Genomic DNA, 13,399 nt, shown 5'->3' with positions numbered 1-13,399 from the left:
TATTCTTTCCTGACTAAAAACTACAAGCATAAATTATGAGTAATTTGGGAAGTTCTTTTTCTTCCATCTACAGAGAAAAGACCAAGTGGAGAGGGGTCTTAGAATATCCTTATCTGAAGGACAGGATACAATCTCATTTTGGGAAACTCCAGTTGCTTCGTGTCATTGAAAGGCAAGAGGAGAGAACAGATGACCTAGGTTGGCCGTGGGATCAGGAAGGACTTGGACCTGATCGCAGGCCCCTCATGAAAGCAGAGACTGGGCGTGTGGCAACCACCAGGTCCCACTATGTAGAGTGGGGTCCACCCCAGCAGGGGCCCAGGCCACTCTGACCTCTGAGATGAACAGACCTGGCTGTGGACTCAGTGTTTTTACACCACGGAGCCTGGACAGGGAGGGAGTCGTGAAGACGGAGAATGAGATATACAAAAAAGAGAATGGTGAGATGAGAGTGCAGTGTGCTTAGCAACCCTTCCTCACCCAGAGGATGGAAGAGATTCTGGAGCTTAAGAGACAAAAAGAGCAGGAAAGGGAAAGTGCTGGGCAAAGACCATGAGCTAAATCCTCCTCATCTGCTCCCAGCAGTGGCATGGTGGTCTCAGCAGCACCGATGTGGACAATCAAGGACATGAGGCTACTGCGGAAGCGCTTTGTTTAAACCACAGATGGATTTCTGGGGAGTGAAGAACCCCAGGGAAAGCTCCCTGGGCCCTGCCGTGTCGGCCCAGCACTGGGAAGTCAAACGCCGTGGACCCCTTACTGTGTCACTGCTAACCGGCCTTCTGTAAAAACAAAATTGCAAATTCACCTGTAGCCGTCTATTTTGTTCTCTTGCTGGTGAGGAATAGGAACTGATGTAAATTGGTGAAGGTTTGCTGGAGCCTGTAAGAAAATATTGTATGAAATTAAAACCAGTGCCCATTACCCTGGTCCATTAGGCTGTGTGGTCTCCCCCTGCACCAGGGCCGGCGCTGCTCCCGACAGGCGCTGCCTTCCCCAGGGCCAGTGCAGACTGGGAGAGGCTGGGCCTGGGTCCCCGGAGTCTAGCCTGGCTGCTATGCACGCCGGGGCTGGCGGGGGCTAATGGCAAAAATAGGCTGTGTGCGTTTCACCAAAATGCAATGCCAGTGCAGCGCTCATCCAAGAAGCGCTCCTTCTCAAGCTCTGCTCACACCTGGGAGGATTTCTCCAGCTGGCTTTCAACTGCAGCACAGGTCCTGCGCTGAGGAGCACCACTTTTCCAGGGCTCTGAGCTAGAGCCATGAGTCAGAGAAGGGAAACACAATATCAGAACAAGCCCAGTGCCTTCTCAGTAGCTGTGATCAAAATCCCAGGTCCTGGAAAGAGCAGGAACAGGCATGTTCTAAGCAGTCAGGCCACAGGGAGGCACAGGCTTGTGTCTGCCATATTTAAGTATGTTTTAAAACAAAGGAACTTAGTGACCCAATGTCTTCAAAAGTCCATAGTAGACTCCTGATGATGGCATTAGTTACCCTTCTATTACTGTTAAGGCTAGCAGAGATTTTTATTTTTTTTAATGAGGAAAATGAAACGTACTCGAGGCAAATTAGTTTATTGAAGCAAGCAAAGGAGATACAGAAGGGTGTGCATGCTAAAGAGGTGATCTTTAACATAAAGCGGGCTGCTGCAAATCTGAAGCAACCATGCACTTCAGTTTGTATGTGCATTTCCTTTTGCACAGAGCGTGGTATCTGAACTGTAGCATCTGCAATTTTCTGAGCTATTAATTGCCATAGTAACAGTAGTCGATTAGTAAATAGTCCTGTGAAATTACAATTTCAAAGACAACAGCACAACTGAGACTGCTCCCCCAGTAGGAGTTAAGTTGCCACCAGCTTTTATTTATTTATTTTTAATAAAGAGGTTTTTTTGAGAAAAGAGTACTTTTTTGGGGGTAGCTCACACTGACTTATTTGAAACCTCTAAAGTAGTTATAATTTGCCAGAGAGTTGAGAATGGGGACAATATGAAATCCTGGTAACCCTTGGGCTGGCATTCTTTAAATAAATTATATGCACAGCTTCCTGAATAGGATACAAAAATATTAACACTATGAAACGTTATTTTTGTTATTCTTAAAAAATAATCACTCCGAGGAGAATCACATTATTATATTTTTCTATTCATTCAAACTTCTTTCCATGAAAATGTAAATGACACTGATCTCCATTCCCTGGTTTGAATTTAAGAGATGAGTCAGTCTGGAAGACGTATCCCCTGCAAAGCCACACCGAGCTCAGGGTTCTGGTGCCTGTAGCCAGCTCAGAGAGAGAACGCTGGAGCAGGGAGGGGACAGAGCAAAGGGACTGCACCACCGAGCAGCCAGGAATGATTTCTCATTTGGATACTGCCCTCTTTTTATTTGTGGCCACCAGACAACTCCATACATACATACATACATACAAGTACTGGCTTATTTTATTTAAATCAACTGGAAGAGGCAACAATCTCCAACGTAGGACAGGGAGAGACTGACTGGAACAAGGTTTGCTGCTGGGCGGGGGAGGCAACTCGATACAAGCACAGGCTACTGTCCCGGCCACTGGCTGAGAGCCTGGAAACGCGGCTTTTCGAGAGACTGTATCACACACCCAACTGGCGTCTTACCAGGGTACAGGCCTTTGTGTGTGGCATCCCCTTGGCTATTGTAATACTGCATAGGTGGCTGGGTCCTATCGTATTCAGAGCGAGGGTCTCTGATTCCTAACAGTGCTGGTGAGGAAGAGGTGCTGCCGACTGAAGGGAGAGGCGGAAGGAGGAAGGAGAGAGAGAGAGACGGGAAGAAAGAGAAATCAGACTGTCAGTGTCTCTGGAAAATCTGCTCCAGAAAAACAAAGGTCAGTAATTAGAAATACCACCCAGCTGGTGCTAAAAATCAGCTCTTAGACGTGCTGGAAGCTAAACAGCAGCTTCTGAGTACCAGAAATGTGACTTGCAGGTCACCACTGCGCATATCAGCAAAGTCAGCACCTGGGCCTACTCATAAGCTGAAGTGCCAGCTGCCCAGTTAGAGAGGCACAGTGCAGAAATCATGCAGGTGGCCCCACCAGTGTGTCTCAATGACCTGACTAGGCCTTCGAAACTGAGTGAGTGATAATACCTTACTGGCCACGCAAGGGTTATATTTGCTATTTTATGATCTCAGCTCAGTTGCTTGTAAAACACCCCTCTATTATCCTTCATGTATAGCACTTCGGTAAACACAAGTTTTATAGCATGCTCTGATTTCTAATTATTTCAGAAATATTTGCATCTCTAAATGTGTTTGAACAAGAGTGCCCAGTCTATAAAATTTATAATTCTTTTTATGGTGATCCGCTGTCAGAGCGATTATGTAAACCCAGTAAGCCTACTTCATCAAGAAGTTCATGATGCTAAGCCCTCCTGGCCTCCCAGAAGATTTTTTTTTTTTTTTTTTTTTATCTTAGCTTGAGCCAAACATCTAATAATAACATATCTATCCTTGGGCCTCCTTTTGAACATTTTTGCACAGAAGGAAGAGAGAAACATTTCACATTCTTTTCCTTTTTCTCATGAAAAAAATTCATCTTGCTTCCACTAAATTTAATTACAAATCAGAGTGGCCACTTACTCACTCGATACACTTCAAAGTGACAGCCCTCAGACCTAGCACCAGTGGCTCTGCACACATTGATGCTTTTGGAGGAAGACTGATATTGAAATACTTTTCCTAAAATGTCACTTCACTGACGTAGAGTTGTTCTGTGTTAAGCATGAGTGAGCACACATGGGCAGTGTCTATGTGCTGCTTACCTCGCTTACTTTCTAGAAGGTAGCAGGACAGAAAACATGCCCACCTGCCTCCCACGATTACTTTAGCAAGGCATTAGACATGCCCATAAGCAGATCCCACACTAGTACTAAGGGATGGATGATCGGCTCTTAGAATAACTGGAGAAACAGGAGTGCAATTATCCTATCTACGAACAGAAGCCAAAAAGGTCCATAGGAACCTAGACAAGGGCTGGTCAATACTGTCCAGCAGGTATATTTAAGAGGTCCTCAAAACAAGTTCATTGCTTTGTAAGCAGGTGCTCATCTATCTAAAATAATTCTTTGCCTGTGCATATGACTTTTGTTAAGCATGCCACATCTGATTTCCCTGACATCCCTATTCCTAAGTCTCTAAAAGATTCTGAGCCTTTTTCTAAAAGAAGAGAGTCTCAGGCTACACCTGGGAGCTCAGCAAGGATTGTTAAAAACCAGACTTATAAGTCTCTTTGAAGAAAACAACCCATAATTTAAAAACTAAGATATAAATATACACCGTACACAGTGGGTGGATAATTTTTAAAAATTCCTAGTACAAGAGGGGACATCCAATTATGTGGCAAGAACCACCAGCCATACATTTAGTCTTTTCAGCTACATTTGTCCACATGAGAAATAAGACTGTCAGCAGTAGCACCGTTGAATAAAATGGGTCATATTTATATGTCAGAATGGGTGATTTAAAGCCAAATAAAAAGAAGATATTTATTACTTTTCCAGTTTCATTTAGTTAAGAATTAGGCTGGGCATAGCGACTTAGGCTTGTAATCCTAGCACTCTGGGAGGCTGAGGTGGGAAGATCACTTGAGGTCAGGAGTTTGAAACCAGCCTGAGCAAGAATGAGACCCCATCTTTACCAAAAATAGGAAAAAAAAAAAAGCTGGGCGTGGTATAGTCCCAGCACTAGCTATTTGGGAGGCTGAGGCAGAAGGATCGCTTGAGCCCGGGAGTTAGAGGTTGCAGTGAGCTATGATGATATGATGACACCACTGCCTCTAGCTGGGTAAGAGAGTGAGATTCTGTCTCAAAAAAAAGAAAAAAAAAAGAATTAAATTTATAGGATTGACTTGCTTGGTAGTATTAATCTGCCCTTACATGTAAAAAAAGATTCAGACTGAATCTCAGAACATTCTTTCTACCAAGTTAAACACTACAAATAGGTAGGTGTATGGTTGTCAAGATCCTCAACTTAAAAATCAAAGGGAAAATCCTACAAACTTACCCTGTAAGGGCTGTTCCCATTAGCTGTGGATGCCAGGGGCTCTACAGAGGAAAGAGGTTTATCCGGAAAGGGTGAGGCTCTCCCAGGTTGCAGGTCTAAAGATCTTGCTAAAGGACCCTGCTTCTAAGAGGTCTCACCAAGAAAAACTGAAAATCACTTTGGAGGAGATTCCAAAGTTACAGCCAGCAAGCAGACAGGGCAACCCTCCTCAGGCATAACCCCGGGTCTCTAAGTGCCACCTCCACTGCCCTGCATCCTGATCACCTGTCCACTGCAGACTCCAGTGACAAGACAGAATCCACCTAGCGAGAAGGACCTTGGGGGAGCACCTGGGTATATTTTATGCCCTGTTGCTGCTGTAAACTTGTAATTTCCAAAGAAGGCTCTCAGCTGGCTGAGCAGGCTTGGAGGCTGAACCAGCTTCTGTTCACTCTTCTCCGGTTGGGAAACAACATTCTGTCACACAAAGGGCCCCGAAAAGGAGTGGCGTTTACCCACTGACCTGACTGAATGATGGGTGACATCTGTTGGTTCGTGGTAGACAAGGAAGGATGCGATTTGAATCGGTCTCGCTCCAGTGTTGACACAGGTGTAATAAAATGGTTCTGGTTCCATCCATCCTGCAGAGTTAAAAGAGAAAAAAGAAACCTCTCAAAATGAATAATGACATTTCATTACAATAAATGATTACAAGTGTGTGCTCTGATGAATGCTAATTATGCCAGAGCTATTCTTGTAGGTTACCTTTTTATAAATGCTCCGGAGGTCCCGATATTGCCATAACGTATTCAAGACCTGGGCTGCTGCCTTCACCACTTTCAGAGATGATCTAGGGAGAGAGCGCGGATGTTAGTGAGCGTGAGTGGCACTGCCTTCGCTCCACCTGGAGGATTCAGGCTGCAAACCAGTGACCAAGAGGCTGCCTCTCTCAGGACCACGGGCACGGAGGCTGCTGCTGGGAAACACCACCAAGGCATCAGGCGTGCCTGGGAGGTGACTGAGTTCAGGATTGCCCGGAGGCGGCGAGAACCAACGAAAGGCTATTTATTAGGCAGTCAGCTCTGCGGTGAGAAGCTGTCACCAGGATGAGCCTGAGTTGAGGGCCTCTTTTTAGTTGTCAACCTCGATGTCCCTCCGCATCTCTACTGAAGGCTGCTGACCGCACTGACGCTTTGGGATTAATGCAACCATGACCACACATCCCGATGTCCGGAGACCCTCCCACGTTAATCTGCCTTTCCCCCCTTCATTATTAGGCCTTCATCTAAATACCTTCATTGCCTTCTTATCGCTCATAGCTCTGTGTAAGCAAATGTATGTGTTCTGATGTCTGATTTGGAAAACATAGTCACAGGTATTACTTCCCCTCTCTGAAGACACTTTGGAAATGCTGACGCTCTGTTTGAGCAAGGCTGGCCACGAGTCACTGACCTTCACCTTGGGAGCCACGGCTCTCAGTCAGTGGCCTCACTGGGAAGCGAAAGGGGAGTGCAGCTCCCTGCCTCGGCCGAGGCCGTCGGGTCCCCACGTTAGGGGAGGTGCTCGGGGAACAGTGCTGGGGAGTCAGCCCTAAGGGCAACTGAACACCTGTCTTCAGAACTCATTTTAACATTGACAATTTCACTCTGAATGTATATACCACATCTAAAATCTGATTTCCTCTTCTATCTTTATCTTCTTAATTAAACATTGCATGGAGCAAAGGAAGAAGAGAAAGGAGGACAGGTGGTAAGCTGCTTCCTCAGCCCCTAACGACAGAATGTGGGTTGCCAATGATTCTGAGGGTATAGATGAGGGCCGGCACAGGCAGATTTGGGGTACCACAGGCTCTCTTCCTGGTTTGGGGGCCTTTCTGCATCTATATGCCCCACCCAAGACTCACTCTTCTCGGTGCCCTTGCTCAGTCAAGAACAGAGCCAGGTAAAACCAATCCACTTTCTAAACTTTGTATTTCCAAAATGGACCACAGAACAAGGCAATGCCTAAATTCTTCAAAGAAATCAACAAAGGTGAAATTCAGCATCCAAGATGGCCTCCACAGGACAGATTTTGCGGAGCAGGGTCCTCATACTTGACAGCCATCCTGTTCCTGGCTGGGTCCTGCCACTTTGTCTCCCCGTCTTTAAGTATGAAGCAGGCATGGAAAGCAGATGCCACACCTGCCTATGAGGACGACAGCTGTGACACACAACCAGGCTGGATGGTGCCCAGTATACACCTTGACACAAACAGGCTGAGTATTTTCTGACACAAATTCTATGAGCAGAAAGCTGACCCATAAGAAAAGCAAGGACGTTTCTCTGCTCTCCTTTGTAACACAACTCCTTAAAGGGTTGTATACTCGTCTCTCCAATTTCTCTCATATATCTTCTCGTAAACCTATGACGTCCATATTGTTGCATCCAATGGTCAAGTCTTGATCTTCATTCTACCTGACTGAGCACGAGCACCTGACACCTGCTTACGTTTGACACGCTTCCTCTACTCAGCTTCCAAGGCACCACAAGCTCCTGGTTTTCTTCTGAACGCTCTGGCTACTCTCTTGGGCTCATTTGCTGAGTATCTCCTTGACCTTTAAGAAAGAGGGACACCAGCCCTCATACCTCTTCTCTTCTCTCTCTACATTTACTTCCTTGGTGATCTCACCCCGTTTTTACTCCTCTAAATAATCATTATACACTGATGACTCCCAAATTTGTATTTTCAGCCTGAATCTCAACCCTAACTCAATTTGTATATGCCACTGCCGACCAGATCTCCACCTGGATGTCCAACAGACATCTGAAATACAACATCAAAGCACCTCCCAGGTCTTCCCTAAAAACCTGCTCCTCTTACAGGCCTCCCCATCTTGATGAGTGGCGATTCCACCCTCTGGTCTCTTTTGCCGAAGACTGTGGAGTCATCCGTGACACTGTCCTTTTACGCCACTCACCTAGTGCATCCATCAGCAAACTGTTGAGTGTACCTTTAACCCATGTCAGAGTTGGCCACTTCTTCCCCACCTCAATGGCTGCCATGAGTCTTCCCTGGGGTGGGGGCGGGGGAGGGTCTCGTTGCTGACCCCTTTAGAAGGGAAGTCACCTCTGCTGAACTCTCTTCTGCAGCTTCCCGTTTTACTTGGGGTGATGAATGGCAGCGTGTACCCTGCCCGCAGGGTCCTCCACTTCTGCTTTGCCTTCCTCCGACTGCTCCTCTTCCTCCTCTCCCCTTCACTCCTTCCACACCAGCCCACGGCTTCCCTGCCATTCCTCAAACACAGGCACAAGGTTCTCTCCCCTCAGGGCCCTCTGCATATGGCCCACCTGAATGCCCTTCCCCAGGGAGCTCCACTGCTCCTTCCCTCTCCTCCGCCAAGGCCCGTGCTCCAAGGCGCTGTCTCTTCCAGGCCTTCCTCTCCCGGCATGGCCTGTCGCCCTATCCCCCAGCACCAGCGGCCATGCCGCCCTGTCACTCACCTGGCACCTCGCCTGCCTTGCCTGGAGCGTAAGGTACCTGAGGTGAGGGTGTCGAGTGATCTCCTACTGCTGTAAGCCCAGCACCAAGAGCCTCGCCTGGCACACAGCAGGCAATCAATAAATACTTGGTGGAAAAAGTCATGAGGACACTTAAGTGTATAGTCAGGAGACAACTTGATTTGGTTCTGAAGCTCTTGTTTTGAAAAAAAAAAGATTGGTCTGGGTAATAATTTTTTCTTTAACAGGCAAAGGTTTTGACATCTACTCAGCATTCCTCCAGCTTCCTCTTGGGCCGGTCACATGTCTAGCGACATTCAGGGGCACAGCAGGTGATTACAGCTACCTGGGGGTTGGGGGGGGTAGTCAGCATAAAGGGACCTTAGCCTTATCTGTCATGTTTCATTTCCTTTAAAATAAAAACTTGACTGTGTACATTTCTTACAAATGAAATCCAAAAAGGAAAAACAGGACTGGAAGGAAATACTGTTAATGTGGATAAGTGTGGTTTCTGGGGGAGAGAGACTACTGTTTGCTAGATTCTTCTTACATTATAGAAATTCCATCAAAAGTCTAACCTACCGGACTAGATGAGACACAATGAGAGTTCCGGCACTGTCATTCTGCCAACCAGTGCTCACCGAGCACCCGGCGTGGGCGGCCAGGCTTTATTCTAGACGCTAGGGATACAGCAGTGAACCCAAATCAAAGCCCCTGCTGCTGGGGCAGTGAGAGCCTAGAGGAAGACATGAATTGCACGTGGCGGAATCAGTGCTACCAAGAGAGGGGGAGGGGTGGAGAGTAGGGGAGGCAGCTGTCCTGTTGCTCTGATAAGGCACTGAGAACCCCACTTACCATTTCTTTCATCAGATACTCAGGCAAATTTACAGTCACTGCTTTAGCTTCATGATAGAAAAAACCCTTCTATTTTTGCCACTAATTGCCTAATCCCTACGTCTGCTGCTTCAACAGCGAGGTGTCATCTAGAAGCAAAGGGAGCTGCGGTGCTCCAGGCCTAGGGCGCATCCTGAGGGCACACAGCAGGCCTTGCTCGCAGCAGTGGGCAAGTACTAAAATGTACTAAAATGTACTTTCTGGGCACCTGGAAGAAGAATTAATCCCAGAACTGAGGATGCAAGAAGATGTTCTTGTAAAACAGCCTCTGGCCTTGGAGCAGAGCCAAAGGCACCAGGGAAATGGTGTCCCCCTACATTGTCCCCATCTTGGCATTTCTGATTCTTCCAGGGGGTGGCATGACCAACTGTGGCTTTAGAGACTGCCATGGTCTGAATGTTTGTGTCCCACCCCCAAAATTCGTGTTGAAATTCTAACCTCCAAGGTGATGGCACGCGGAGGTGGGGCCTTCGGGGAGGTGATTAGGTCATGAGGGTGGAGCGCTCCTGAATGGGATCAGTGCCCTCACAGAGGAGGCCTGAGGGAGACCTCGCCCCCCTTTCACCAGGTGAGGACGCAGCCAGAAGGTGCCGCCTATGAACCAGAAAGGCAGCCTTCGCCAGACACTGAATTTGTTGGCATCTTGATCTTGTACTTCCTAGCATCCAGAACTGGATGAGAAATAAGTTTCTGTTGTTTATAAGCCAGACGGTTCATGATATTTTGTTATAGCAGCCTCAACAGGCTAAGACAGAGACAGAAACCAGTGTAGGAGTGGGGTGTTACCGTAAGGTAAAAAGTAGAAAAAGGCTGCATGACAGAAAATGCGTCTCCCAGAATCACAGGCTTTAACTGCTGGAGACTGCTAAGCGTGTCAGCGTATAAGAATTGCAAAAATAAGACCTTCCCTATAGGAAAGGGATCCTTGACAAAGGCCTTATCTCAGGATAATCCCAGGAACCAGAGGCCTGCCCGCCCCTCCGCGCCGCAGACTTGCCTGTCTCCCCTGCCTTTGGTTATGTTCACCAGCTTCTCTATGCCTCCCGAGTCAGCCAGGGCTTTGGCATTCTCCATGTTTTTGCTGGTGACCTCGTGCAGAGCACAGCAGATGGCCGCCATGGTCTCGTCAGACAGTATGCTGGGGCCATTGCCACCGGGAAGCCGGTTGACCAGGTCTCGCATGGCATATTTACCTGCCAAATCAAAAGGTTAAGTTCTCCTTCCAGAAGGTACTAGGCTTTTGTTGTTGTTGTTGAGAGATTCTGACAGTGTGCAGTCTCTTAAAAAGAAAACCTCAAGGAAGAAGATAACAGGAAAAAGAAATCAAAACCCACGGCAAAGAAGAAAAGGACACATGTAATTGTTAAGGGGAAAGCTAGAATTTCCGGCAACATTGTTGAAGAAAGGATGGGCTTGTAAAACATTACTATCACATGCTGCAAGAAAATGTAAATCAGTGCATAAAATTGGGTAGACTATAATGAAACTGCTTTAGTTCGACTCTTTTCAGTAACAGCAAGTAATGAAGGAATTACAATAGTAAATTTTATTCTCAATTAAATTCCTATGCATCAAAACTATCTCAATTTTCTCTGAAAGCTTTATGAAATGTATCTTTAATCTGGACCAAGTAAGGCTGCCAAATAATACTTTTCATGAAATCTTTGTGGATCTTAACATGTTACCTGGGTACAGTTATACATTTTTATCAAGCTGAGGGTGTCTATGAACTGATCTGACATCAGTAGGGACAACATGTTGGTTTCTTTAAAAGACCTTGGGAAGAAGGAATGTGTATTCAGAGTCCTGGCCTTCTATCAGTGCATCCCCGTGCTTTCTGGGAATAACACCTTGTTAACTTCCAGTAGCATTTTCCCTCTCTAGTGAGGAGCATTTTTTTAACCAGCTGGAGCATGCTTAAGCTGCTCCATGAATAACTTTTTCTTGTTTCCCCATGAAGATTCATCTGCGCCCCTCCCAGATTCAGTATTTGGCGCTAATTTACCCAGCACTTCTAACCCTAAGAACCTTCCCCTTCCCAGATCCCCACTCTCTTTTCACATCCGTCACCAGCACTAGCAATGGACTTTCTTGTCAGAGCCATTTTTAACGGAGACGCACTTCTGTCGCTTCACAGAGCTTACTCCACACTGAACTGAGCTGGTCCCACCCGGCAGGTTCTGAGGGGACAGCCAGGCTCAGTCGCACACAGGCAGAGTGAGCTGCCTCATCCTGAGCCCCGGGAGTGCCATCTAAAGTTGTGCCTCAGTGAAATGAAAAATTACATGTCACGGACCTTTTGGTCTTTCGTGAGTATTCAAAATCACCAGTGCTGACTTGTCATCTGGTCTCAAATACCACATTTATCTTGTGGCCTTACAATGCCATCACTGTTTTTCTACTGTTCTTAACAGTGTTTGCTGTGAGGATGCTGAGCCTTCCCTGTGACGTGCTGCGAATTATGCAGTGTGCAGTCAGGGGCTGTCTTCTGCTGCTTACCATTGGACATAAATAGGTCTTTAATGAGAGCCCCATTTAGCATCTACTCAATTATTAGGAAAGGGGGGAAAAAACTAAGAAAATATTTACTTGAGCTTTAGTTAATTTCTTTTGTTTGGAGTGCATTTATTCTAGTTTGTCAGCTGGTAATTGAAATTGAAAAAGCTAGAGATAATCTCTTTTTGGAAAGGAGTATGAGAAATTTGGTATCTATAAAGAATTGCTTCAATAGATGTGAGACTCCCCTAGCCTTGTCTTACTAAGAACTTTATTATTATTGCTTTATTATTATCCTGGGAGACAATATGCCTATAATTTTAATAGCAAAAATTTTACTTGTGTCATTTTTTTTTTTTTAAGAGATGGGGTCTCATTCTGTCACCCAGACTGGAGTGCAATGGCATGACCATACATAGTTCACTGTAACCTTGAACTCCTGCCCTCAAGCGATTCTCCTGCCTCAGCCTCCCAAAGTACTGGGATTAGAGGCCTGAGCCACTGTGTCCCGCCTTGTGCCATTTTTAAGGAAACCAACATGTTGTCCCTACTGATGTCAGATCAGCTGATAGACACCCTCAGCTTGATAAAAATGTGTTTTGTGCCAGGCCTCCTATATTACCTGTGTCTTCTATGAGTTGTGGAATATGATAGGACATAAGATAGGTAAACCATTTATTTTTTTAGCATTAAGAACTCTCAGATTACAAAGAATTCCTTTGCTTCTTATAAGAAATTCAAACAATGCAGATATAACAAAAACAACTTAAAAACCCCCCTCTCTTTAGGGACCTAAGGGATTTCTCTCAAGGAAGTGTGGGAACTGAGAGTTATAGCACATCTTACTAGGATCAGGCACAAGCTGGACTATGAACAGGGCGGGGAGGAACTTCCTTTTCTCTCCGTGGGGGACGATTTGGCTCAGAGGAATGGTGTGTTAAGGGCAGGTTAATCTGGCAACAACTGAAAATAGCAATTCTGCCAGACACTGTGTGAAAGGCTTTCCTATTTAACCCTCACCGCAACTCTTGACGGTAAATATTATTGTCCTTATTCTCTTTCGCTATCTCTCCATCATGGCAGACATGTTTTAATCTAAGTTTAATACAGATTCACATGAAGCCACATGAGATCTCGTCCCAGTTCCCCTCCCGCTACCCTCCCCTGACCTGTCCCCAGCGGTGGGGCACTGGCGTGGGGCTTGGCGGTTTGTAAGGGGCTGCCTCACCCCCTCTCATTTCCTTTCCACAGCGAACCCAAGGTCAGGGCAGTAGTCACCACCAGCTCCCTTTCATTCCCAGTCTAGATGAAGAAACTGAGTCAGGGTCGGGTTACGCAGGACATCTGGGGATTGCGTGGGGTGAGCAGCCGATCCAGGATTGAAGCTCAGGTCTATGCAGAGTCCTTGACCTTTTCTTTGCCCCACATCCTGCCTGGGACGTGGCAATGCCCTGAAGGCGAACAAACTGCTGAGGGTGCAAAACCCTCTCTGGTGCCCATTCTTCCCTGCACGCCTGTC

The 13,399-nt window shown here is 46.5% G+C and overlaps 1 protein-coding gene across 5 annotated transcripts in view; it reads right to left on the bottom strand.

Moving 5' to 3' along the window:
- The window catches only part of PKP4 (plakophilin 4), a 222,912-nt gene that overhangs the window by 1,996 nt on the left and 207,517 nt on the right, over window positions 1–13,399 (bottom strand). For 4 of the 5 annotated variants that reach the window (XM_076005559.1, XM_076005560.1, XM_076005558.1 and 1 more), the window contains exons 17-21: window positions 10,382–10,577; window positions 5,780–5,864; window positions 5,538–5,655; window positions 2,629–2,757; window positions 809–882 (exon numbers count right to left, since the gene is read on the bottom strand). In XM_076005559.1, coding sequence (XP_075861674.1) covers window positions 809–882; window positions 2,629–2,757; window positions 5,538–5,655; window positions 5,780–5,864; window positions 10,382–10,577 — 602 coding nt within the window. The remainder of the gene's footprint in view (window positions 1–808; window positions 883–2,628; window positions 2,758–5,537; window positions 5,656–5,779; window positions 5,865–10,381; window positions 10,578–13,399) is intronic. The other variant, XM_076005561.1, reaches the window with a different exon arrangement.

This window comes from Microcebus murinus, chromosome 8 (assembly GCF_040939455.1).
Source record: "Microcebus murinus isolate Inina chromosome 8, M.murinus_Inina_mat1.0, whole genome shotgun sequence".
NCBI lineage: Eukaryota > Metazoa > Chordata > Mammalia > Primates > Cheirogaleidae > Microcebus > Microcebus murinus.
This window is presented reverse-complemented; position numbering and strand designations above follow the sequence as displayed.